This window comes from Watersipora subatra, chromosome 7, assembly GCF_963576615.1.
Source record: "Watersipora subatra chromosome 7, tzWatSuba1.1, whole genome shotgun sequence".
Taxonomy (NCBI): domain Eukaryota; kingdom Metazoa; phylum Bryozoa; class Gymnolaemata; order Cheilostomatida; family Watersiporidae; genus Watersipora; species Watersipora subatra.
In genome coordinates, this window is record NC_088714.1 from 15,979,187 (window position 1) to 16,004,886 (window position 25,700).

The following is a 25,700-nucleotide window of genomic DNA, read 5'->3' on the forward strand; positions in this document are numbered from 1 at the left end:
GAAATAACAGAAACCTAGGAGACACTTGTTATGTGCTAAGCGCATAAAAAAGTAGAGGGTTAAAGGGAAGGGATAGTGTAGTCCTGGTTTACCTCTGCCTTAAGTTAAAGACAAAACATGGATAGGGTCTAGATCATCAACCACCCATTAGAATAGCAAATCTGATCATAACCTGCTGCTAAATTATGAATTTTAATGGAAATATATGTTTTTTGCAAATGCTAATGTCATTGAGCCTTTATTTAGAAACAATTTTTACCAAAAGAGAGACAGCATTACTTTATAAATAACAAAGCAAAACAATGTACAAACGAAAGGAAAAAATATGTGCACGGAGAGAAGGTGAGTGATAACACAAAACCTTACAAGTCTACGAGGAAGTCATCTAAAACCTGCAATGACAAATGTGGGAACAAGTTTAAAAAATTGGGGTACATAATCTATAGACGCTACTCTAGGTCAGGGTCAAACAAAGTAGATCATTATGTATAAGGCTAACCGCGTCATAGCGAATCTCTTTTTTTCAAAACAAGCCAAAATGCTGACTTTCTCATGACTAGGTAACATTTTGACCAGGGAAACCTCTATGAGCACCCCTAAGTAGCCCATTCAAGTTATGCAATACCACAAAATGCAAAAGGCTCATAATTATGTAGATCTCATCCAGTAATAATTTTACTCCCAGGGTGCTTCAGGCTCCATCATGTTCTAACGGTCTAACCAATTACATCGCACCAAACTGGGTGAAAGCCCATCGAATAGAAAAACTTCAGCACTTGTTTGTTGTACAAACAATAGGTTCAATATTACGCAAATAGTTGCCATACAGCCCGTATCTTCTTCAGTTTACTGGCTAGTAGTTTCCTGTTAAAGAACAATATAATCTCATTCTGTTTCTAGGAAGGCTTTCATTACCTCTTCCATTGCTTCCCAAGCCTCTTCTCTGCTAAGTCCTTCAAAGCTTAGATCATCCACATCTTCACCCGCAGCCTCCTTTCTAGCTTTTTCCTCTTCCAGCTGCAAAATGGCTAAAATCATGTAAGACGTTCCCATAAGCTACTTCAACTTTCTAGAACTTGGAAAGTTGGAAAGAAAAAATTTGGAAAAACTTTGTCAAAATTGGTTTCTTTAAATTTATTATTACTACAACTCTGGCAGTTTGGTGTGCCATGAGAGATCATCATGCGCACCGATAAATTGCAGAGAATAAGTGTGTTCATAGTTATTCATAAATGCTAGAAGGTGGTTGATTGGTGTGGTTGTTAGAGTGTCGGACAAGGAAGCCAAATATCACAAGTTTGATTCTTCTATGAAGCAATATTTTATTACAGCATCTAACAGCAGCTTCAGATGGACGGATATAGTTCTTACTATAATAAAACTAGTATGCTGACAGCCCTGCATGCCGAGTCAGATCATTATGTTTGATCGATATGTTCATAGTTATTCCAAAATGTGGTAAAGCTGGATATCCGAGTTCAATTCCCTTGTGACACATTTTTTTAACAATCTTAGCGTGGCTTCAGATGTATGAATATGGATCTTATTATAAAAAAATTTAATTTCATTTGAAACAAAAAATGCAACTACAAAATTTCATGAACGTTTCTCTTTAGTGTTTCTTGGACGTGCTGAACACTATTCACCATTTCTTTTTATACTACAAAACGAGTTCATCTTTGGCAATGATTCAAAATACTTTAACTTTTTGTTTTGAACACTATGGCCCTATACATAGCACTACCCTCAATCATATGCCCTGTTCTGTGCAATGAATATTATCCTATGGCTGCACATCTCTATTAAACCGTGCAGAGCAAATATGACACATTCATGTGAATCATTTATTTTTCTAATTAAACTCTTACACCCAACTTGTTTCCACACGACTTCAGGGTTGCTTTTTTATTAACTTCTGAGTTTGTGTAAAGGTGAAATGCTTTATATTAATATTAGGCTAGCACCAGAAAGGAGCTAGTTGCGTTCATTCCATGACTACCACACAGGCACGCTTCTACTATAGCAACTTGTAATGTGTTAGGTTAAAACATAATTTTGATATATATATATTTTGGTAAACAACAGCAATATAATTTATATACAACATAATTTTAATATAAACAACGGCAAGTTGTCTCGCTAGTGCCAGCTGATAAATAATAGTGACTAGAGCTCAACTAATGCTTATTCTTTTCGCTTAACTCTACTGCTTAACTCTACTGAAATGTGTTGGCAAGCAAGGCAAGAAAACTCCTGGTGTTGCAAAACATAAATACACCTTGTCTCTTAGCTTACCCTGTTCAGTAGATCATCTTCTTCACTCTATTTTAAAAAAAACACAAGGAGAATATCATAAAAAATAAAGAATAAAAATAATACCTATAGACAGAAATAGTTTGAGGTAAGGATCTGTACCAGAAGATTATATAAAGTTTTTGTTGCACCCTGTCTTGTGATAGAGAGTGGTGGAGACCATCTGACAAGTGAAGATATCATGAAATTGTGCTTCTGTTCTCAGAGAACTAGAGCTATTCAAGTAACTAATGTAACTTTTGCCTAATTATATGAAATATATCTGTACAGGGCACAGTGGCAAGATTCAATTTATTTGAGAATGGAAATAAAGTAATCATGCTTATTTTTATTCGTTAAAAACTAATGCACTGCTGGTTCAAACCTTGCACATTAGTTGTAAACTAGAGAAGGTTTTAGCAATGTCTTCCAAACTGCACGTTGCAGATACATAATGGTGTCTTACGAGCTTGATCATCACTTCTGATAGTTTGATTGCTAATATCCTGCTTAGCGTCAAATGTTAAATTTTCTCCTAAACTTGACTACTTGTACAATTTAAACATAAACTTTATACATAATTGAAATTGCTATAAGCTTTTTAGAACCTGAGAAAAAAAATGTTTTGGCTAATGCAAGTGATATTAAAAATAACGTGAAGCCTAGTGTGAGACCGTATTTGATATAACAGAATATCAAATTGCCTATGGTCAGCGCCTCACTATGTCTTCCTGTTCGTCATTGTCTTGAAAATTCTGTAAGTTTAGAAGCCAAAAAACAATATTTTGAGGCATAAATTAACAACTGAACCTTTTTACGCTCTTCCTCTTCTAATATGGCGATCTCTTTCAGCAAAGCTCTTCGAAGAATCTTATGTTCTCGATTTCCTACTACCAGCTCTCTGCAAAGGCAGAAGCTGATTACTGATCTTTCGATAAACTTATCAAGTACTCACTGTGACTCATGATACAGAGTGAGCACAGACTGATCAGGTACTCACTATGACTCATGATACAGAGTGAATACAAAATGACCAAGTACTCACTATGACTCATGACACAGAGCGAGTACAGACTGATCAGGTACTCACTATGACTCAGGTCACAGAGCAAGTACAAACTGATCAGGTACTTACTATGACTTATGATACAGAGCGAGTACAGACTGATCAGGTACTCGTTATGACTCATGACACAGAGCAAGTACAGACTGACCAAATACTTACCATGACTCAAGACACAGAGCAAGTACAAACTGACCAAGAACTCACTATGACTCTTGACACAAAGCAAGTACAGACTGATCAAGTACTCACTATGACTCATGAAACAGAGCGAGTACAGACTGATCAGGTACTCACTATGACTCATAATACAGAGTGAGTACAGACTGATCAGGTACTCACTATGACTCATGAGACAGAGCGAGTAAAACTGATCAGGTACTTACTATGACTCATGACACAGAACGAGTACAGACTGATCAGGTACTCACTACGACTCATGACACAGAGTGAGTACAGACTGATCAGGTACTCACTATGACTCATGACACAGAGAAAGTACAAACTGACCAAGAACTCACTATGACTCATGACACAGAGCAAGGTACAAACTGATCAAGTACTCACCATGACTCATATCACAGAGCAAGTACAAACTGACCAAGTACTTACTATGACTCGTGAAACTAAGCAAGTACAAATGAGATTATTCCAAATGTGACAGCGTTGAAATTGAACCATAATTAGAGTGCTAGTAAGCCGGACAGTGAAATTGGAATAACGTCAAATCCTTTCAAATAAATGGTCAAGTTATTGGTTTTTGTCAAACATACTTATTTAAGAATGTCAGAAATTCTAAAATTTTTAAAGAGTTGTTCACTCTTTGATTTAGTTAAGACTATGAATATATTACAACAAGATTTTTTATTTCACTATGTCATACTAAAAGCTTTTTACTATTAAAACATGCATCTCGCTTTTCCACTTATGAGCTTTTCCTAACCTCCAAACTTGACTGTCAAAACAGCGATGTTGATTTACAGAGAAATTTACAGCTTTATTTCCGGGATAAAATAAAGTTAATACAAGTTACTTACAATCTTTTGTGAGGAGGCGAGTGGTTATGTTTAGTTTGCTTACTGCTGTGATTTTCCATTGAAAGTAATATTGTTAGCATCTTACTAGCTGAATTGTCAATCAATGCTCAGCCTAATCTAGTAGTTCTTGTGCTCTCCTCTATGACGGCCTTCTGACATTGTTAAAGTGAGTGCAAGGTTGATAAACAAAAATAATTAGCATTCAAAAGAGGAAAGATCTGATCAATATGCTTTTTGCAGGTATAAGGTTTTATCTTGATTCATTTTATTTAAATTGAGTCATGAATCAGCGAAAAAGGTTTACAAGCTTAAAAAACGAGACTTGAATTGGTTAGCTTAAATTTACTAGTCAATTCTAAAGAAATTAGATAGTTTTTTAATGGTATTGCATTTTGTAAGCTTATGGTCACATGCGGGGCCACAAAGAGTGAGAGATGTATGAGCACAACACGTAAGCCAGAAAATAAAGGGATATAAAGGCATGCCATGCCAGATTAGGGAACACAAGCTATCCACAGGCTAGCTCTAAGATTTGTAGCTATGAGAAACTAAGCGTCTAACAAGATTTATGTTCTTCTGAAAGAAACAGCTTTGAAAAAGCATATAAACAGGTTTGCTTCTAGTAAATGGTGACAATGCTGAAAGCTAGGAAATTAGGGTAATGCAAGTTGAAGTACCTGTTAGGATCTGTCACTGACCTATACAGTGAATATACAGTGACATATCAATTTCTAGGTCTATTGAAGTATCAATAAAACAAAAGCACAAAGACTTGTCACTTTTTTCAGAATTTGATGTCAATATCGTCAAGACCTGGTGATAAACAAAACCAATAGTTCCTGCTTATGGTAAAATACGATTACCTTAATCGCTAAATTAATCCTTCTACTAGTTTTGCAGCCAATTAGTGACTAAATCTTTGGTAGCAAGCATAAAGAAGACATTGGCTTTACCTTGTGCAGATGCAGGCTAATGTTCCAAAGCTAATGGTTATGTGTAATGTTGAAATATGGCCAGTTATGCAATCTATTGAACTACATGTAGCTAGCGACACCTCTCGTTTTGCATTGCCTCAGCAACCCATGACTTTAACAAACACGTTACTCCATCAGAATAAAACTACAATCAATCAAACAACACTCACTGAAAATCAATGTCTCCGCTTTTATCTGTATCCAGCAGTTTAAATGTTTTCATGATGTCTGTATCTGAGAGCTCTATGTTGTATTTCTAAAATTAAAAAAAGTTTTTCCGCTCTTCCAGATGATATATAACTTGTCAAAAAGAAAATCAAATGGTTGAAGTGGTAAAAAGTGTAGGACATCAAAAAATATAGGCTCTAAGACAGCAAGACTTTTCATTGAATATAATACAACCACAAACATCTTTTCAGTTTTTCAGATTATCTGTAATGTTGTTATGTCAATAAATGCACTTTTGAAATGTTAAGCTGTCTCTTTGTCACACAGAAACAAAAAGTAGCAACTAGACCAAAAGTAAAAGTAAAGAACTAAGAACCAACATTGATAGAGACAACATGTAAATAACTAGTTTTTCATGTATGAGTAGGTGACGAAGCCCAATGACGAAGCAAACAACTTCTTGCACGGCACAGCGTAACATCTAGGGATCATATACATATACATGTATATCATATACTTGTATCAACTAAAGGGATTTTCTTTGTGGCATTCCTAGCTAGGCATGCTCAAATTCTCAAGTTTCAACCATCCGGGTGGCGTACCTCACAGCCTCTCTTCAGCTCATCATAACTAAGGCTATTAGAGTTGTCCTTGTCCAACTGTTTGAAGAAATCGATGAGCCTGAGTCCATTTTCAGTCATGAAGTCTTTGATCTTGGTGATGGGGTTCTTGAGCAGCAGGGCCTTAAGGTACTCCTTTTTAGCTGCCTTGTTCTGCGTACAACATTTTACCTTTAGTTGAAACACAGTCTGAGTTTTCAGCTTAAATTATGGTAAGCACATGTTCTGTAGAGATTTCAGTGAAAATATTTCTGAAAACAATTTGTGATAATGATTTTAAAAGTTTTAAATTTAAAATAAAAAATCAATCATCCTTTACACAAGGACACAAGTAAAATTTGGTAGGCAGAAGGTTTATTCTGTCTCCTAACATCTTTCTTCAGTAGTTAGCCATGTCTACATGCTATCAAGAATAAGCAAGGCTTAAAAACAAAACAATTTTTCGGAAACATTTGTTGTTTTATTGCTTAGACAAGTGGCCTTCTGTAAAATGTTTTTAACACCTAAGAAGCAGCTAAAGTGATAGTAAAATAAGCGCTGAGTGGCTACAATATGCTACAGTAAAAATGGGTATTTTCCAAGATGAAAAAGAAAAGCAGTTGCACTCAGCTATTTCAAACAATATTTTTATTCAAAATATTTAACGTTTAAAAATTGTATAGATATCTTTCTGCAGCAACCATTGCACTCTATGGCTACGGTCAAAAAGTGTCACGGCCGCAGTGAACCAATCCCTAGCTACAGAAGAACTTTTCAGTATATTACATTTTTCAGTAATTCACAAGACATCAAACACAGACTTTTCAGACTGACACAAAGCAGGGATATATATGACATACTTGTGGCTATTGTGTACACATCTGATGAATAAGCACAGCAAAGGAAAAGTCACTTGTTAGCATCACCTCATGCTATGTATTCTTGTTTGCTCGTAAAAAGATTTTTTGTAAATATTCTTTGCAATTAATTTATGTACATCACACAAACATTGATTTCAATCAGGCACAACAAAATCACACCATAAGCAGATTTTCTAAGCTCTCATAACCTCTCATGACCTAAGATTAGACATGCAAAACCACAAAAGGAAACCAGAGATAACAATTAGTAACAACACACCAACAATGTAAGACAATTGGCTAGTTTCCAGCCAATGGATTATAACTTGGATTACATGCTGAGAATTAGGTTAGGAAGATGCCACAAGCCACCGGGACAGAGTGAATTAAAACAACCATATTTGATCCAGTTTATGCAGCTTTGCGCATGTAAGGAGTGTATTTTAACCTGAAGTTGGAGTTTCCAAACCTGAATCCAAACCTAATGGAGTTTCCAAACCTGAATTTAGTACAACGTTAGCTTTTGGACACAGTTAATAAGTCTGGGTATGAATACTTACCGCAAACAAACCAATATCCGAAAACTAAGGAATACTTTGCAAAGTTACCCATCAGATCCACTCACATGTATTAGTATTTACAAAGGATAGGATAGACATCAGCGTTTAACATTGTGAAATTAAAATAAGAAGTGTTTTTGACTTGGCTTTGAAAGTTGCAGTAATATAATTTTTTGTAATACAGGTTTAAATCAAAAACCATAAACCAAAGTATAGAAGCATGCACTGCACGGCAATAATATATTCATGTATATGCTGAACTTATACCATATATAATAGGCAAGGGAATAATATATTCATGTGTATGCTGAACTTATACCATATATAATAGGCAAGGGAATAATATATTCATGTGTATGCTGAACTTATACCATATATAATAGGCAAGGGAATAATATATTCATGTGTATGCTGAACTTATACCATATATAATAGGCAAGGGAATAATATATTCATGTGTATGCTGAACTTATACCATATATAATAGGCAAGGGAATAATATATTCATGTGTATGCTGAACTTATACCATATATAATAGGCAAGGGAATAATATATTCATGTATATGCTGAACTTATACCATATATAATAGGCAAGGGAATAATATATTCATGTGTATGCTGAACTTATACCATATATAATAGGCAAGGGAATAATATATTCATGTGTATGCTGAACTTATACCATATATAATAGGCAAGGGAATAATATATTCATGTATATGCTGAACTTATACCATATATAATAGGCAAGGGAATAATATATTCATGTGTATGCTGAACTTATACCATATATAATAGGCAAGGGAATAATATATTCATGTGTATGCTGAACTTATACCATATATAATAGGCAAGGGAATAATATATTCATGTGTATGCTGAACTTATACCATATATAATAGGCAAGGGAATAATATATTCATGTATATGCTGAACTTATACCATATATAATAGGCAAGGGAATAATATATTCATGTGTATGCTGAACTTATACCATATATAATAGGCAAGGGAATAATATATTCATGTGTATGCTGAACTTATACCATATATAATAGGCAAGGGAATAATATATTCATGTGTATGCTGAACTTATACCATATATAATAGGCAAGGGAATAATATATTCATGTGTATGCTGAACTTATACCATATATAATAGGCAAGGGAATAATATATTCATGTGTATGCTGAACTTATACCATATATAATAGGCAAGGGAATAATATATTCATGTATATGCTGAACTTATACCATATATAATAGGCAAGGGAATAATATATTCATGTGTATGCTGAACTTATACCATATATAATAGGCAAGGGAATAATATATTCATGTGTATGCTGAACTTATACCATATATAATAGGCAAGGGAATAATATATTCATGTGTATGCTGAACTTATACCATATATAATAGGCAAGGGAATAATATATTCATGTGTATGCTGAACTTATACCATATATAATAGGCAAGGGAATAATATATTCATGTGTATGCTGAACTTATACCATATATAATAGGCAAGGGAATAATATATTCATGTGTATGCTGAACTTATACCATATATAATAGGCAAGGGAATAATATATTCATGTGTATGCTGAACTTATACCATATATAATAGGCAAGGGAATAATATATTCATGTATATGCTGAACTTATACCATATATAATAGGCAAGGGAATAATATATTCATGTGTATGCTGAACTTATACCATATATAATAGGCAAGGGAATAATATATTCATGTGTATGCTGAACTTATACCATATATAATAGGCAAGGGAATAATATATTCATGTATATGCTGAACTTATACCATATATAATAGGCAAGGGAATAATATATTCATGTGTATGCTGAACTTATACCATATATAATAGGCAAGGGAATAATATATTCATGTATATGCTGAACTTATACCATATATAATAGGCAAGGGAATAATATATTCATGTGTATGCTGAACTTATACCATATATAATAGGCAAGGGAATAATATATTCATGTATATGCTGAACTTATACCATATATAATAGGCAAGGGAATAATATATTCATGTGTATGCTGAACTTATACCATATATAATAGGCAAGGGAATAATATATTCATGTGTATGCTGAACTTATACCATATATAATAGGCAAGGGAATAATATATTCATGTATATGCTGAACTTATACCATATATAATAGGCAAGGGAATAATATATTCATGTGTATGCTGAACTTATACCATATATAATAGGCAAGGGAATGCAAATTTGACCAACAATAAATAATTTGGTAGCGAATAATACAACACAAGAAATTATATTGTGGCCATGTACAAGAGTGAGAGCACCTGTCAGTGGGCTGAGGTGACACGTGTAGTTTTTTAAATTTTAAAATTTAAAAAACTTTTAAAAATATTTTAAAAGTAAATAAATTTTTTCTGATGATAAATGTAGAAAAATTGAATTTACATTTTTGTGTAGCTCCAAATTTTTTTTATTTTTAAATTAACTATTCCGAAAATCCTGAAATAATTTCTATTTTTTTAAATTTTTTCAAAGTTCTCTTTTATTTATCCTCTCTTGTTGCAATGCATACACAGGAATAACAGATGTTATTTTCATACAATTATTTGTAAGTAGGGTAGGTTGTTATGCACTGATATGGAAGATTTGCTTTATTAAAATAAGATAACTCCAACAGGAAAACTAATCAAACAACTTCAAAACAAAGGAGTAGCGAATAACATATATACTAACGTTCGCAGCACCTCTTTTCTATTGCATGCAATAAAGAGAAACAAGGTTATTTGCTATGGTTAAACAAAAACGAAATTACTACATGAACGTTAAGTACTGGTATTAATGAGTTGTCTTCTGATGGAACAACTCTAGCACAATAACTACATCGAATGAACAGGTGATGAGTGTGTATTTTACATGTATAAGCGCAACTAATGTGTAGGATTCGTGGTAAACTTATTACAGAGCTACACACTGCTTGACTTACCATTGGACTTACAGTTAAGTCTAGATCATCTGAAGTTTTGTTCTGTGTATATTATGAACAAACATCCTCAAAGGTAGTCCAGCATGTTTTCTTGAAAATTTGCTAGCTAATGGTTTGCCTATGACCATCTATTTAATTTGCGTTTTTTTTCAATTACCATGTAATATTTTGCAAGTCAAAGAAAATTTTAGAAGACAAATGTACTAGGATTAAGCAAAAAAAATATTCTGCAAAACATAATGACATCTAACGTCTTGAAAAAATGTGACAAGAAACATAAACCCTCAGGTAATCACAGAAATAATCTAACAAACGGAAGCAAGGTTTACGCACCGTTCTTTTGAATTCTGCTTCCATTGACCCATGTATAATCACAATATCTCTCTCTCCTATTAATCTGTGTTTCATGTCCATGAAGTCAAGGTTGACATAGACATCTGAGAGGTCAATAAATTTGATTTCGGAGTTCTCGTTGCCTGACACTGCAGCCAATAAGCAGAGAGCTCCTGCGGCTGTTAGCGGATTACATCCAAGCTAAGAAAACAATCATCAGCAAATTGATTGTCTAGAAGATCAGCAGACACAATAAAAGTTTGCTTAGTACCAAGACTTTCCAAAATTACTAAAACTCGCAAAATTCTTTAAAAATGCTCAGAAAATTCTTATATAGTCAATCTTAAAGGGATTAGACAAGCAAGATACGCTGCAAATAAGATTAAATCGCATATACTCTTAAAACTGAAAGAGCTCGTCTAAAATAGATCGTGTTCTACAAGTTTGCTAGTTAAAGCCTAGGCTAAAATAGACTGTGCTCTACTCGGATGTTAAATCAAAGCAGAAACTTTAATAAATGTAGTTTTGCCCAAACATTCATGTTGTAAGTTTAATCAAGTCAGCATGTCAACTCTCATATGCATGTTCTAGGTGTTGCTCAAGTTTTGGCTTACTGGTGTGAAGGAGGACAACTCCATGGTGAACAAACTTTGCTACTTTTAAAATGGGAGGTATCTCTAAATCAATGACCAAATTTGTCTATTTGATGTCTCTTATCTTGTCATATTAAAAACAACTCCTGAAGCTATAAGAGGGTTTTTAGCTGCTGCAAGCTATCTGTTACCTTAATGTCTGTTAGAATCTCATTGCTGTTGATGCCCTTGCCTAGCGCTACTGCACCCGCCAAAGGGATACGATTTGAGCTAAGGTCTAGGTTCATAAGGGTCCTATTATGCATGAGTGCATGAGCCATAGCCTTGGCTCCTTCTGCTCCAAATCCATTCATTCGCAGGTTTAACAGCTTCAGTCCAACATTTTCCTTGAACAGAAATTATAGATATATGACACATCGCAACCTCAAGAAATCAATTAATCAGAAACAAAACAGTGAGAACATTTACACCGCTTCTCCAAATTTGGAGAAAGTTTCAGCATTTACATTTGACTAATTGTAAGGTGGCTGATATAAAAAATTATTATTGCTATGCATCAAGGTTTTGCAAAAGTTTTACATAGCATATTACAGTTTGATATTAAATAAACATATTATTGCTCAAGTAAATATAAACAACCAATATTTTAGAAACACCATAGCAGCCTAATTTTATAAGCGAAAACTTTGAATTATTGATTTTGATTCAATAAAGTATTCACATTCCTTGACAACCTGGAAAAAATGAAAATATAGTTTTTTAGTACAAGAAGGATTCTATTGAATTTATACAATTTCGATTAATAGCTTTTACAGATTGAATTTTCTTTTAGTTCCAGAAGCAAGAATTAGTTGGTAAGGCTGGTACCTTGACCCCATCAGATATAAGAATAGCACCAGTGGTTCGGAACAGATTCCATCCAAGGTCAAGGACTTGCAGAGTATCATTGTTTGATAAAGCATCCTTGAATACTTGACCTGATAAGTCTCCAAAGTTATTGTAACTCAGGTAGAGGCGCTTCAGAGTAATGTTTTTCTAGACAAATAAATCGAGTTTGCTGTAAATTAGCAACCAGCAATCCGCACAAACAATAACTGCTTTCTTTTTATCTACATGTAGGAGACAGTGGCAGACTCTAGAAAGAGTTTATTTCAAATTTTGGCAAAGTGCCTAAGCTGTTTCTCTAGGTTAGTGTTTGTTTATCATTCTAAGTACAATATATATTAAAATTCGATAGCTCTGATAGATAGGAATAAATATATTGTTTTGAGTGTACATAGTTAATCTCTTAAACAGTAAGGCTGCAATATGTTATGTAACTCGTTTGAGAAAAAATTAGATTTAATAAATTTTACAGTGTAAGCAGACTTTTCCTGTAATAAAGCAACCTGAAGCATTTCTCCAAAGAGGACAGCATCGTGATCCGTAAGATGGTTTCCTGACAAGTCTAAATGAGAAATTCTGTTGTTGGCTACCATCAGCTGACACAAGCAACTCGCTCCATTTGCTGTGATGCCATTTTCAGCCAAGTTCTGCAATATACCAATTTTATTAGAGTTTACTAAAAGTTTAAATTAGAAATCGTTGTCTTGATTGCTATGCTCAAATCAATTCTGATCTTTATCACTGATAACTTGGCAGTTATCTTTTAGAATAAGTGATCATTTGGAATTTTGAGTGATTGTCTTCCCTTACCTACAATCTAAAAGCTCCTAGAGTAATGGCACCAGATAGTGAGCATTACACATAAAATGTTCAAATTTAATTCTTTTCAGCATTATGGTTTTGTCAACAATAAAGTAAAATAAAAGTACAGCCATATTTTAAAGTTTTTTCTTGGCTTAGTTACCTCGCCTCAGCTTTTCTTATTGCTAAAATAGGTATGGTAAGTTGGCCCATTGTATTCGTAAAATAGCTGTAAGAGTTTTTACATTAAATGCACTTGTAAAACTGTTTTTTTTAAATAGTCTAAATTGACATTTAAAGATCTGGTGAAACAACTACACAACATCATCAATTAGTAAAATGTGTTATAGCAATGCTTTTTAATTTATTGCTAAAAACATTAATCGAGTACTTAAATATTTAAAGGGATTATTTTATTTTGTTTATTACTTTATTCTTGTGTGTTAGGCATGTGATTTGAGGAAATATATTATTTATCATTTTAAACAGTGATTCTTGTAAGACTCTACCGACTTAGTGGCTATAAAAGTCACTAATTTTACACTAAATAACAATTTATAAGTGTGTTTTATAGTTACAGCAGGTAGAACTTATCATAACTGTCATGAGACAACTGAGAGATAACTGATAGTTTTGTAGATGAATTGTGAGAGTGTGTGCGCTTTATAGCATGATCTAAAAGTTCTATCATAGCAAAACATCTTGCTAGTTGCTCCGTTTGTCCAATGGTTCAAATTTTTACAACTAGTATAAATTTAGTAATTGTATTTTCAGGGTTAAAATTGTGAAAACAAACCTTGAAAAGCAGTCTTTTGAAAGTGTAATAGTTATTAGTTGGGAATAGCTGGTGGGGACGTTTTGATATTCTACAACTTTTTGAAGTAGTATTTGAACTAAAGGCCAGTAATAATGAAACTTAAAGCAAATACATTCACACATTAAACCTTATGTCTAGTGCATCAGAGCTTATATCTTTAGAAATAGATGTTTCAAGTATGCTTTCCTGATGAAATTTTTGGCCAAACAATTGTTTACAAGGCAATTGAATTAGCAGCAATTATGGTAATCAAAATATATCAAACGAAATTTAAATATAGGATCCTTCACTCACAAAAGCTAGCCACCAGACTTAAAGATACCTCGTGTGAAATTAGGTGATCTGTAGCAAATCATAGCCTAACAACAGTTGTCAATTAAGACTAACCATCAGTTACAAATGAACATTAACCTGTGTAATGAGTTAGTCAACATTCAACTTTTACAGAAGTGACTCACCAACTCCGTTATGTAGAGGTTCTCTGATAGCATCTTACAGAGAGAAATAGCCCCTTCAGACTCAACGTCATTCCCTTCAAGGTTCAACTTGGTGATGTATGTATTCTTCTACATGTACAGATATCTACTGTAGGTGTATGTATTCTTCTACATGTACAGATATCTACTGTAGGTGATGAGCAAATAGAACTAATGAAATCAAAAGTTTACCTCACAACAAATGCAATAGTAATGGTAATGCATGTTATCGTAGGTGATATTCTTAATAAAACTTCATGTAACATCAGTTACTATTTTGTTTATAGCTCATGGTTGATGCAACGATGATCATGATAATAGAGAAGGGAGTTGTAGCACCTTGAAATTTACTCTTACGCTGTTGCACATTTGTTGGAAGATGAAACTCGATATTATCAACATTATAACATTCGCTGTTATTGCTATTATTAGATTATTAATATGCTTGGCAGCCCGTGCACTATGAGAGATTGTCATAAGTAATCAGTATTTGGAGAATTATCCAGTGACTACTAGGGCGTGTGAGTGGTGTAATAGTAACATGCTTTTATTCATACCGGATGTCCTGGGTTCAATTCTTCTGTGAAGTGATTGTTTTTTCTAACGCTCTTCTCCAGTTCAATAAAACCTAATATTTGTCAGGGATGAGTATAAATCATTATAACTTTTGAACCACACTGTCTATAAAAATATTCTGATACCAAATTAGTCGTCATAAAACTTTATATTTGTTGATGCTATGAAAAAGATCATAAATGTGTTGCAGAATGAGAACGAAGACGTTTTTGGCCACTTTCGAAAAGACTGTGAGCATGTTCAAGTTGGACAATTTATTCATACCATTACGGTATACGGCAATATTATTACTGATAAAATTAAATAATACCTCTCAGTAGTACTATTGTTCAATAAAAATCACCAAAAGTCTATTGATCCAAAATTAGTAAAAAGTTCGTAGTTGTAGTGCAAATCAGTCTAGCATGAGTGGTCATTGCTAACAATAAATTTTGAAACAAAAAGATTTTGCAAAGTGAAACTACTCTCAGGATAGTTTGTTAACACATTTTTATTGGCTCAACGCATGCAGATAATTGTTTCTTTTCGTTTGGGAAGAAATAGCATAGAGTAATTTAGTAGTGTAATGGTTATAGTGCTGGATTGTAAACTAGGGTACTCGAGTTCAAATCCTGGGCAAGAACATTTTATTTCTAACGCTCTTGCCGTGGCAACGAGCGGATCTTGCTTCTATCATAGTAGAGAGCACTATAATTGTAATCATACCTTTGAATAGTATGTGTACATATTGCGATTGACTATAAAGGTGATACTCCAACAGAATTAATATGTCTATTATAGTTTAGTATTGAAAGAGAATTTACTTTACAATAGTCATGAAATATTCTTTTTGACATACTTTCTAAAAACCTTCTAGAACTTTTTGTAACAAATTAGTTTGTTTTACAAGTTTTAATAATAAATACCGGTAACAAATATTCGTATGAACACAAAATATGACAGAGAGCTATTTACATATATTACTATTTTGTCACTACTAAAGTTATAAGAAAATGGAAATCACTTTCCACTTTCCTTATTTCGATATCATTTGGCACTCACTTCTAAAGGAATACACAAAGCCTGAGCTCCACGGCTTCCAAGCCCATGGTACCTCATTACAAACTGGGTTCTTTTGTGATGCCGTAAGAAAAATTGAACAGGGACTACCCCAACTTCTTGGCAATGTCTCACGTAATGCAATGCTCCAGTAGTGTCATGTTTCTCCCGTCTCAGATAAGATCTGTCTCCAAGTTCTTATGCAAATAAAAAAGCAGCTGTATAAACACAAAAAGTTAAAATTACACTCTTTTCTAATAAAGAACTGGCAAGTCATTGAGATAGTTGAATACTTAGAAATTTGGCAGCATAAGACTAGTAAATTAAAACTGGCAATAAATTCACACAGAAATTTTAAAAAATTTGTGTTATTTTGAACTCAGCCGATGAGTGACCAAAATTCTGTGTGCCAGCTCAAAAATGAAGATTAACAAAATGAATAACAATGGTACAGAACAAAGTAGGTTTAAATTAACTCTCTTTTTAAAACAAACAAACACAGAGGATAACAGAACTGCTAGATAATGAACAGGCCTAATGACTTCCCTCGGCAAACCGATAATTAATTTTCTTTCTCTTATAACTTTCAGCACTTTCAGCTTTAAGCAGCTATTGTCATTATTATTATTAATATTGTTATTAATATTATTATGATTACTTTATAATTGTTATTAATGTTACTATTATTATTACTATTATTGGTACTATTATGATTATTTTTATTATTGTTGTAAAAGTTTTTCTTCACAGTCGTGTGGTGGTAGGTGACTTGTTGTTGTCCATGTTGAGTCCGGGTCTTAACAAAAGGCCAAAGGATCCAACATCTTCCTCAACTCCACTAAGAGAGAACCTTCCTCAAAATGTGAAATGTTCCTAAGATGCCCGTCTTCTGTATAGTCTCAAAAGACATATTCACTTCCACCTCCGCCAAGTATGCTATATGTCTCATTGATATTGTTCCGAGTGCACCAATTACTATTGGTATCACGCCGGTCTTCACCTTCCACAGTCTGTTTATCTCGGACCCAAGCTCTTTGTATTTACCAATCTTCTCATCTTCCTTCTGTACTACCCTTGTGTCTCCAGGTATTGCTATGTCTATGACCTGACACTGTTTGGTTTCTTTATTTATTAGTATCAGGTCTGGTCTTCTAGCTTCAATAACCTTGTCTGTCTGCACATTGAAGTCCCATAGCAGCTTCACTTTCTCGTTCTCCAATACAGCTTCTGCACGGTGGTCGTACCATTTTTCTGTGTGGGGCAACTCATGTTTCTTGCATATGCTCCAGTGCACTGCACTTACCACTTTGTCATGCCGCCTTTTATATTCTGTCTGTGCAATCTTACTGCATTCGCTGACTATGTGGGACACTGTTTCATCTTTCTGTTTGCACAATCTGCATTTCGGATCGTTTGTTGACTTTTCTATCTTGGCCTTCCTATAGTTGGTTCTTAATGCTTGATCCTGGGCAGCTATTATTATTATTATTCCTGGGTCATTATTATTATTAATATTGTTATTAATATTATTATGATTACTTTATAATTAGTAATATATTACTATTATTAGATTACTATATAATTAGTATATAATTGTAAATATTACTATTATTATTACTATTATTGGTACTATTATGATTATTTTTATTATTATTATTGTTACTATTATGATTATTTTAATAGGACTGAGAAAGAGCTGAACTAAACATTAAAAATAAAAAGAGAATATAAAATCTCATTAGCCAGAAAAGTTACTGAATTTCTCCCATGCCGCAACGAGTTGTTTTAAATCCCAGTTAAAAATTTCTAGCTAGCAAATCTAAAGTTTAAACGAGTCACTTTTATCAATATATTGGTTTGCGGTAAAAACATCGTTCTTTTTATTGTTACTAAGAGTAACCTCACAAGTATTTTAAAGATAGCTAAATTTTCCATCGAAATAAAAATTAAGTTAATGAAAAACAGCCATATGCCACAAATGCTGAGGAATAATGCTGAGGAATAATGCTGAGGAATAATGCTGAGGAATAATGCTGAGGAATAATGCTGAGGAATAATGCTAACACCAATAAAATATCACAGACTGGCAGCTTTGTGTAGCCATAAATGCTGAGGAATAATGCTAACACCAATAAAATATCACAGACTATCAGCCATATGCCATAAATGCTGAGGAATAATGCATAACAATAATAATAACACCAATAAAATATCACAGACTATCAGCTTTGTGTAGCCATAAATGCTGAGGAATAATGCATAACAATAATGCTAACACCAATAAAATATCACAGACTATCAGCTTTGTGTAGCCATAAATGCTGAGGAATAATGCTAACACCAATAAAATATCACAGACTATCAGCTTTGTGTAGCCATAAATGCTGAGGAATAATGCTAACACCAATAAAATATCACAGACTATCAGCCATATGCCATAAATGCTGAGGAATAATGCTAACACCAATAAAATATCACAGACTATCAGCTTTGTGTAATTTGTTAAGTCTATAATATTACCTATAAAGATCAATAAGATCTGCTGAACGTTGTTTTGTTAGCTAATCACGACAGGATATGAAATTTTGTGATATTGCCGTGAAATGCCAGAGAAGTCTAACACTGCTGTTGGTTATGATTGATTTTACGAAGGCTACAGCAAGCAAGAAGGAAACCAGTGAAATATAGCAACAGAAAATCAATAGAGTAAGCGTTTTAACGGCTGCACAATGCAATGAAGGCGTTTTTATCGTTTTAACATCGCAGTACCCAAACCGTAATAATTAAGCAAAATATTCGATATTTGGCTTTAGGCCTAATCTACATCAATTTGTGCCTATATTTTATAATATAACAAACAAAAGTTTGATTTTCTACTACCCATTTTCTATTTTCTATTATGATGTTTCCTGTTTGATAGCTGTGGGTATTAAACAAGTTACTTCAAGTTTAAAGGGTACTAAATAAGAATGGTTCCAATGTTTCATGGCTTGTTGTAAACTAATCGAATTTAGCATCATTTTGTAGCTAAAAGACTACCTTCTTTGGCCCAAGTAGAAGTTTTTTACGTAAATGCATATTTATGGTAGTTATTACTTAAAGCTAAAGGTGTTGGTCTGATAAAATCTTAAGCTTTGTCTGCTCGCAGATGAAATTCAATAACGATACAAGATTTTGAGCTCTTCTAGAAAAAATTTAATATATGTTAATAGTTATTAATCAGAGAGTCGTCTACCTTCATCATCTATTTCCAGGTCAGTATCATAGTCCCTGTCATCGTAGATATCGCTACTTTGTGTCTGCTTTGGTTGTAATTCGTCTTCTGGTTTTCCTGTATCATTGAATTAGAGCAATTTGTTTTTATCTTTTTTATCTATTTTAAGCAAAAGAAGAATAATATATATTTTCTTAAAACTTGGGATTCATTTATTGGATGCCAGAAATACAGTGATGCCACAAACTCTAAATGTTTGTGTGAGCTTACATGCATTCTCACTTAACTATCTATATGTACAATAACTTTGCGTAGGTGGTCAGGTACCTGCTACAGTTGCCATAAAATGGTCTTTTCTATATATTACTAATAATTGAGTTTTAATATTTGTAATTGACCTGTATTCTTTAACACGGGAATTTTCTTAGTAAAAGAGTAATGAGAGCAGAGTTTTCTGTACTTAGAGAGTTTTATGCCTAACTGTGATAAATATTATATATTCATCATAACTGATACTACTAGTATTGCATAAAAATTCTACTAAATTATATGCTGAGTGTTACTAAAAGATAAGGCTGATGAACAAATAGTCCATATTGTTGAACTCGCTCTTATACCATAATAAAATTGCAAAATATTGCTATTTAATGGTAAAAAATATAAAGCAAATTCATCTTTGCTAAATAACTTGCATGAAAATTGCATTGGAAGCCTTTAAATTTGGAAAAATCAGCAATTTCCAAAGAAAATATTTTTCTCAATGAGAACTAGTTGAAGAGTAGGAGGGATGTAAATTCTCTGATAATATGCATGCGTACCTTTGACAATGCGATCAAGTTCTTGGACTAGTTCAGGGTTAATCTCACTGATTTCTTGAGCTAAATCTTTCAAGAAGCTGCTTTTGCTATTAAATACATCAGCTGGCTCATCCGCTCTAGACTGAGTTCTTATGAAATGTGCTGACCCCTAAAACAATTAGACAACAAAAGTTCCTATTAAAGTGTTTTGCAATTCATGCAAAAATTGATAATCGCTTGAAAAGAAATGTTTATATTTTACAGATAGTTGCTTATATACTTAATCAATTACCGCTTGTGAAATGTAAGTTTGCTAAAACCTGAAGAGTTGAAAAGAAGCAAGTAGGAATGCTTCTGTATTCATCTCACACAAAATAATCACAAACCAGCATCTCAGCAAAGCTCATTGCAAACGAGCACAACAAATACCTATGATTACAAAAGCTTTCTTAATTGGAAATTTCTTGCGTATCTTTTACTCTCAAATAAGTACTATAAATATAATATAATTTAGCAAGTTCAGTGTTTACCTGATTTGTCATTCTGAGAGAAGCACAAGAAATTTATGAGTCTAGTAGCGAGTATTTAGTAGAGCACAGGCTATATTAGCTACAGTAAGAAAACTGTAAGCTTGTACAGAAGCCATTATATCTTTAGAAGAGGAGGTAAATGACAGGATTTTATCATCATTTCTTAAAACTATAAGATTCTTTCAGGTCAGCAAATGTTTAAAAAAATATGCTATAACTTATAAGAGATACAAGTTGTTATGTGTATCGTAGCTGAAATAGTAGCTTTTGTTTAAATTGAACAGCCTTCATATGAATGGTACGTGAAATACTAGTATGATGGTTGACACATGATAGCGCTTGAACTCTCTCATGCTAATTTAACGCTGGGTTTCCCAACACTGATAGTAATGAGTTGGGATTACTTCACACCGAGTATTCAACTTAAACCAAATAGTTTAACAAGCGAGTGATGTACCTACAGAGTTATCTTCTATTACTTTTTACAAGGAATGCTTAGGGTATGCTAGCATTTGACCTCAAGCTAGAATTGGCCAGTGTCGCTTGCTATGCGAGAAAATGAGGTCAGTACACGCATATTTACTCAATAGGAGTAATGCAGCTTTGTTATATCATTTGTTGACAACCCTGTCTAGTCATTGGAAAAAATGGGCATTCTCAAAGAAATAGAAATTGCTCACGGGAAACATGTGTGATTTTCTGATTAAAACTGAAAGACTGACACTTCTGATTATTTTATGTGACATTCATAGACGGTTATTACTTAAGGCAAGACAACTTCCATGCCTTTGTGTATCTAGTTGCACTTAGGTTCCTTTTTTAATCTTTCAGATTTTTTTACTTCTAAAGAATCTAATTCAACTAGTAGGCAGTTTTGTTGACACAAAAATTGCTGCTAGCATAATTATAGAAATGGTATCTTACAAACTCAAGTCTACAGGAAGAAAACAAACATTTTGAAAGTAGCAATTTTAAATGCAAGCCAATTAGTATTTCAAATGTTATTGTACAAGGCAGCAAGTGAAGCCAATTGTGTTGAAAATATGTGAGCGCAGTAAATAAAGTGTGATAAGGTGAGAACAAGTCATAGCATTAAAAAGCTTTAGCTGAGTAATCTCAAAGAAGCAGTACTTACCAAATACTTTTTCCGAAAGTATTTGCGCTAGTAAATATTTACATCATATTATGTGAATTGATCTCAACGACTTCTGATGGAATCACTCTTTAGTAATGTAATAGAGAGTATAAATAGGCTTCAAATCAAGAGGCTTATCTTTTAACATCGAGTAGAACATTCTTAATGTTAACAAAGTCAGTATTATTAGTAAACAGATTATTACCTTAACCATCATCTTAAAACAGATTAAAATTTAGTTTCCACACACATTAGACAAGTAAACATTCAGCTACCAGCTGTCTAAACACATGTACTAGTTCTGCTAATTGAGGGCGGCTTTCAAAGATCAAAATATGGGCCTCTCTGAATGTAACCATGGCTCTATTACGTACACAGAAGACAGCAAACATTTTAACAAGAAGACACGAGTGTGTCATAATTACCTATACATGTATGTAGAGGGTATATACAGTTACATGCGGAATGCTATTAATGTAGTTCGGTGTTATTTTACATCTATTAAGGGCCAATCGAAACAAGCTTAAGTGAATTGATTGAAAATAATAAGTGACCAGTATATTAAACAGAAATTCCTTTGAGCTATGTAAAATCAATTTATAGATTTGAGTAAGTTGATATTTTTAGGTTTTACAGTGTAACAAGAAGAGAACATGAGCCTGCGCATGATCTGACTTGTAATAGTTCAATAAGTACCTACAAGTGCTGTCAATTAATCCTCCATTACCACATTTGACTCGCCTTCAATTCAGTGTTTACATATCTAAAAGACCTTTAATCAATGGTGGCAGGTCCCTGTCATACACAAATTGAGAGTGTATTGCATAATTTATACTAGACTTTTAAAATTACAGCAAATGGTGAATGTCAATTGTAAGAGGCCTGTTAGTGGACACTTTTTCCATATGACAAAAATGGAAAAAATCAATTCTCATGAAAGTGTTAGACTTTGAGCTAGACATCAGGCTTTAGAACTATTTTGGATTTGTGGAGCTTATAGATTTCATGAATTGTTGGTTGTGCTAAATATGGCTAACACAGGGGGTAGAACAGTAGCTGATTTCTCAGCGTAGGGACATACATGTAGATAAATAACAGAATAAGCAAACCAAAACAAAAAAATGATGAATGAATAACAATGAGCTAGCCCTTTGTTAGACTTGAGACTAGCATAGGCGCTCACTAGATCTTTATAATAGAGAATGTTCTAGGTCATTAATTTAGCAAAGTCCAATGACCAATACGATCGGTTAGGAAACATTCTGAAACAAAAACAACATAAGACCAGCATTCACTACTCAACTTTATTTTGCATTTCACGCCAAGAGGTATGTAAAAACAAATATACACTATGAACGCTTTGGCCACATCATGAATCATGGCATTATGAGCGAGACAATGAAAACAAAAGTGATATGCAGACTTTTAACAACTGCTAGCCAAACTTATGGCTGTTTTGTTCTTTAGAGGTTGACTTGCAATAAAATTTGCATTACATGTATTTGGTATCAAAAGATTCACCATGTTTTACTCTGCTGTGTTGTAAGTGCAAAATATGTGGAAATGTGATTACAGGCTCTTAAAAGCTCAAAAGTGAACAGTTAATTGCAGCCATCACGAAAACGCCGTAGATTGGAATCCCTTTTCAAAACGGCTCAAATGGAATGTAATTGAACACGATGGCTTCCGTTTATACTTTCAAGCAACCTCATTCGTCGAAATATTTTCACAAACATACTTCACACATTCAATAAAATCATGTATATTGTCCTTACGCGTCCATTTCATCATCATCATAATGCTGTCATTTTGAGCACTGATATCTCAAAACCTACCATAGAAATTCGTTTAATTTTTTAACCTTAGCTCGAAGGAGTGCATATCATCCTCTAATAAACATGACGAGCCTATTGGTCACTTGTGATAGTCAAAAAATGCTGCAGAAATTGTCCGCGCTGTTTGGCGGGAAGTATGGGTCACATGATCAGATTATGACTAGGTGACTAGACAAAGCCGAAACAAAACTGTAAAGTAGCGAGCGGCTATATTTGATACGGGCTTTTCGGTAGAACTCGAAGTGTTTGCCATAAATTAGTGTTATGAGAAATTTTATATTGAGCGTTTTATTGGCTTTTAATTTGACGTGACAACATCATGTGTCAAAACAACAACCAAATTTTTTGCGAACGTCATCGAAATAAAGTGATTCCAAACTACGGAGTTTTCATGACGGCTGCGAATAACTGTTCGTTTTTGAGCTGTTAAGAGCTTGAAATCACATTTTCACATATTTTGCCCCTAAAATACAGCATAGTAAGACATGGTGAATCTTTTGATACCAAATAACTGTAATGTGAATTTTGTTGCGAGTCAAACTTTAAGACGTTGTCAGAGATTGGAAGAGTTTACCAGATGAGTATTTACCTCTCTCTGCTAGACAAGTACTTACCTCTACATCGTCTAGAACTTGAGTTTTAAACACAGGCTGTTGTGGGAGGACATCCATATTCCCTTGGAGCTGGAATGCAAAGTTTATGTTAGTTCACATGTATGGGTCACGAACAAATTACCAGTAGTGAGGGCTGTGAAGTACCTTCCCTGGCAACTATCAGTCCTCACGGTTAATGGTCCCTAGGTGATACTTGAAGATTATTTTCAAATACTTGCTTAACAATGCCATGACGTGTAGTCTGTAGGTATATTGGTTTTAAGTAAACCAGAATAAGTTATCTGCTTGTTTTTACTAGAAGTTAGTAATTAGGTTGTGATTGGTGAACAAAGTGTGCCACCTTATGCGTAACAATACTTATATGGTTGGTTTAGAAATGCTCTGAAACAAGAACAGTATAACACCTCCCTTGTATCAACTGTCAAAGTCAAGCAAGGTATAACATTGATTAACTTAGTTTAACTGTTCAACAACTTTGTGTTATCATTGCAAAACAACTTCTCTAATTTAAATGTGATAGCGTATTTAACACATTAGTTTAGCTGTGTGCAAAACTTAACAAATCTTATGTTGGGAAATGACCGATTTTTACTGATAAGGCTAGCTCAAACCAGTGTTGTAAAATAGATATGCACAGTAACCTACCATCAAAATAAAGCCTGTCCTGCAGCTAACATAATTAAGTTTTAGCCTCCCACAAAACTACGGAAAAAAGAGTGATATTACACGTTTTTGTACTACATTAGCAACTTCAAAACTTGAACCTTACATGGCAAGATTTAGCTTAATCAAAGTATCATAAGCCAAGCCAATTGCTATTTGCTGCTTGACGGACAGAGAGCAACTTTTTGGCTCTTTCCACATTGTGATAAAGATTTAGGATCATGTTTTGCGCTAGTGTTTGCCTTCAGACCTTTAAACATCTAAAGTCCTTTTAGATTTACACAGAGTTGAAACAACACTGACTGACGGATCATTGCAGAGACTTTGAGCAGTACATAGATGTAAATGGAGACAGACCCTATCACTAGAGCAGGAAGCAAACAGTTATATGAATTTACCTTTCTTAAGAATAGCAAGCTTTCCCCAGCTGGCAACCAGCGAGCAGCAGCGATAAAATCAGCCGTATAAATAGCTAAAAGATATATAGTTTGAAAAGGTCTGTAACACTGAACGAACAAAAGACTCCGGTCGGCAGCATTTGAGAATTGCATATAAATGAAAATAATATCGGCTTTCTGTTGAAAGGTATTGAATTTGCTTTAAATTCATAAGAATCACGCTGAATGTGAAACAGGATTGTGTGTCGTAGGCTATGTTTGCGCTACGCAATCAAATACTAATTGAAATAGTCACGATCTCACATCCCTCAATTGTGTTGCCATTTTATTGGGGGAGCTCGAGGAGTATGTATAGAAACTCTAAACACACGAAGGAGATACTAGAAGTCTAATGCAGTGCTTCAAGAATCCAATTAGTATATTTACAATAAC

At 33.7% G+C, this 25,700-nt stretch overlaps 1 protein-coding gene across 1 annotated transcript; it reads right to left on the minus strand.

Moving 5' to 3' along the window:
• Positions 1 to 424: 424 nt before the first annotated feature.
• Positions 425 to 24,264, minus strand: LOC137400469 (leucine-rich repeat-containing protein 74A-like). The gene is made up of 13 exons (XM_068086792.1): positions 24,208 to 24,264; positions 20,115 to 20,262; positions 19,318 to 19,413; positions 16,086 to 16,279; positions 14,451 to 14,558; positions 12,878 to 13,021; positions 12,357 to 12,524; positions 11,681 to 11,875; positions 10,897 to 11,097; positions 6,137 to 6,307; positions 5,537 to 5,622; positions 3,103 to 3,193; positions 425 to 1,017 (listed from the first exon to the last, which is right to left on the minus strand). Exons 1-13 carry the CDS (start codon positions 24,262 to 24,264, stop codon positions 886 to 888), a joined length of 1,791 nt encoding a protein of 596 aa, XP_067942893.1. The 3' UTR covers positions 425 to 885.
• Between the last annotated feature and the right edge of the window lie 1,436 nt (positions 24,265 to 25,700).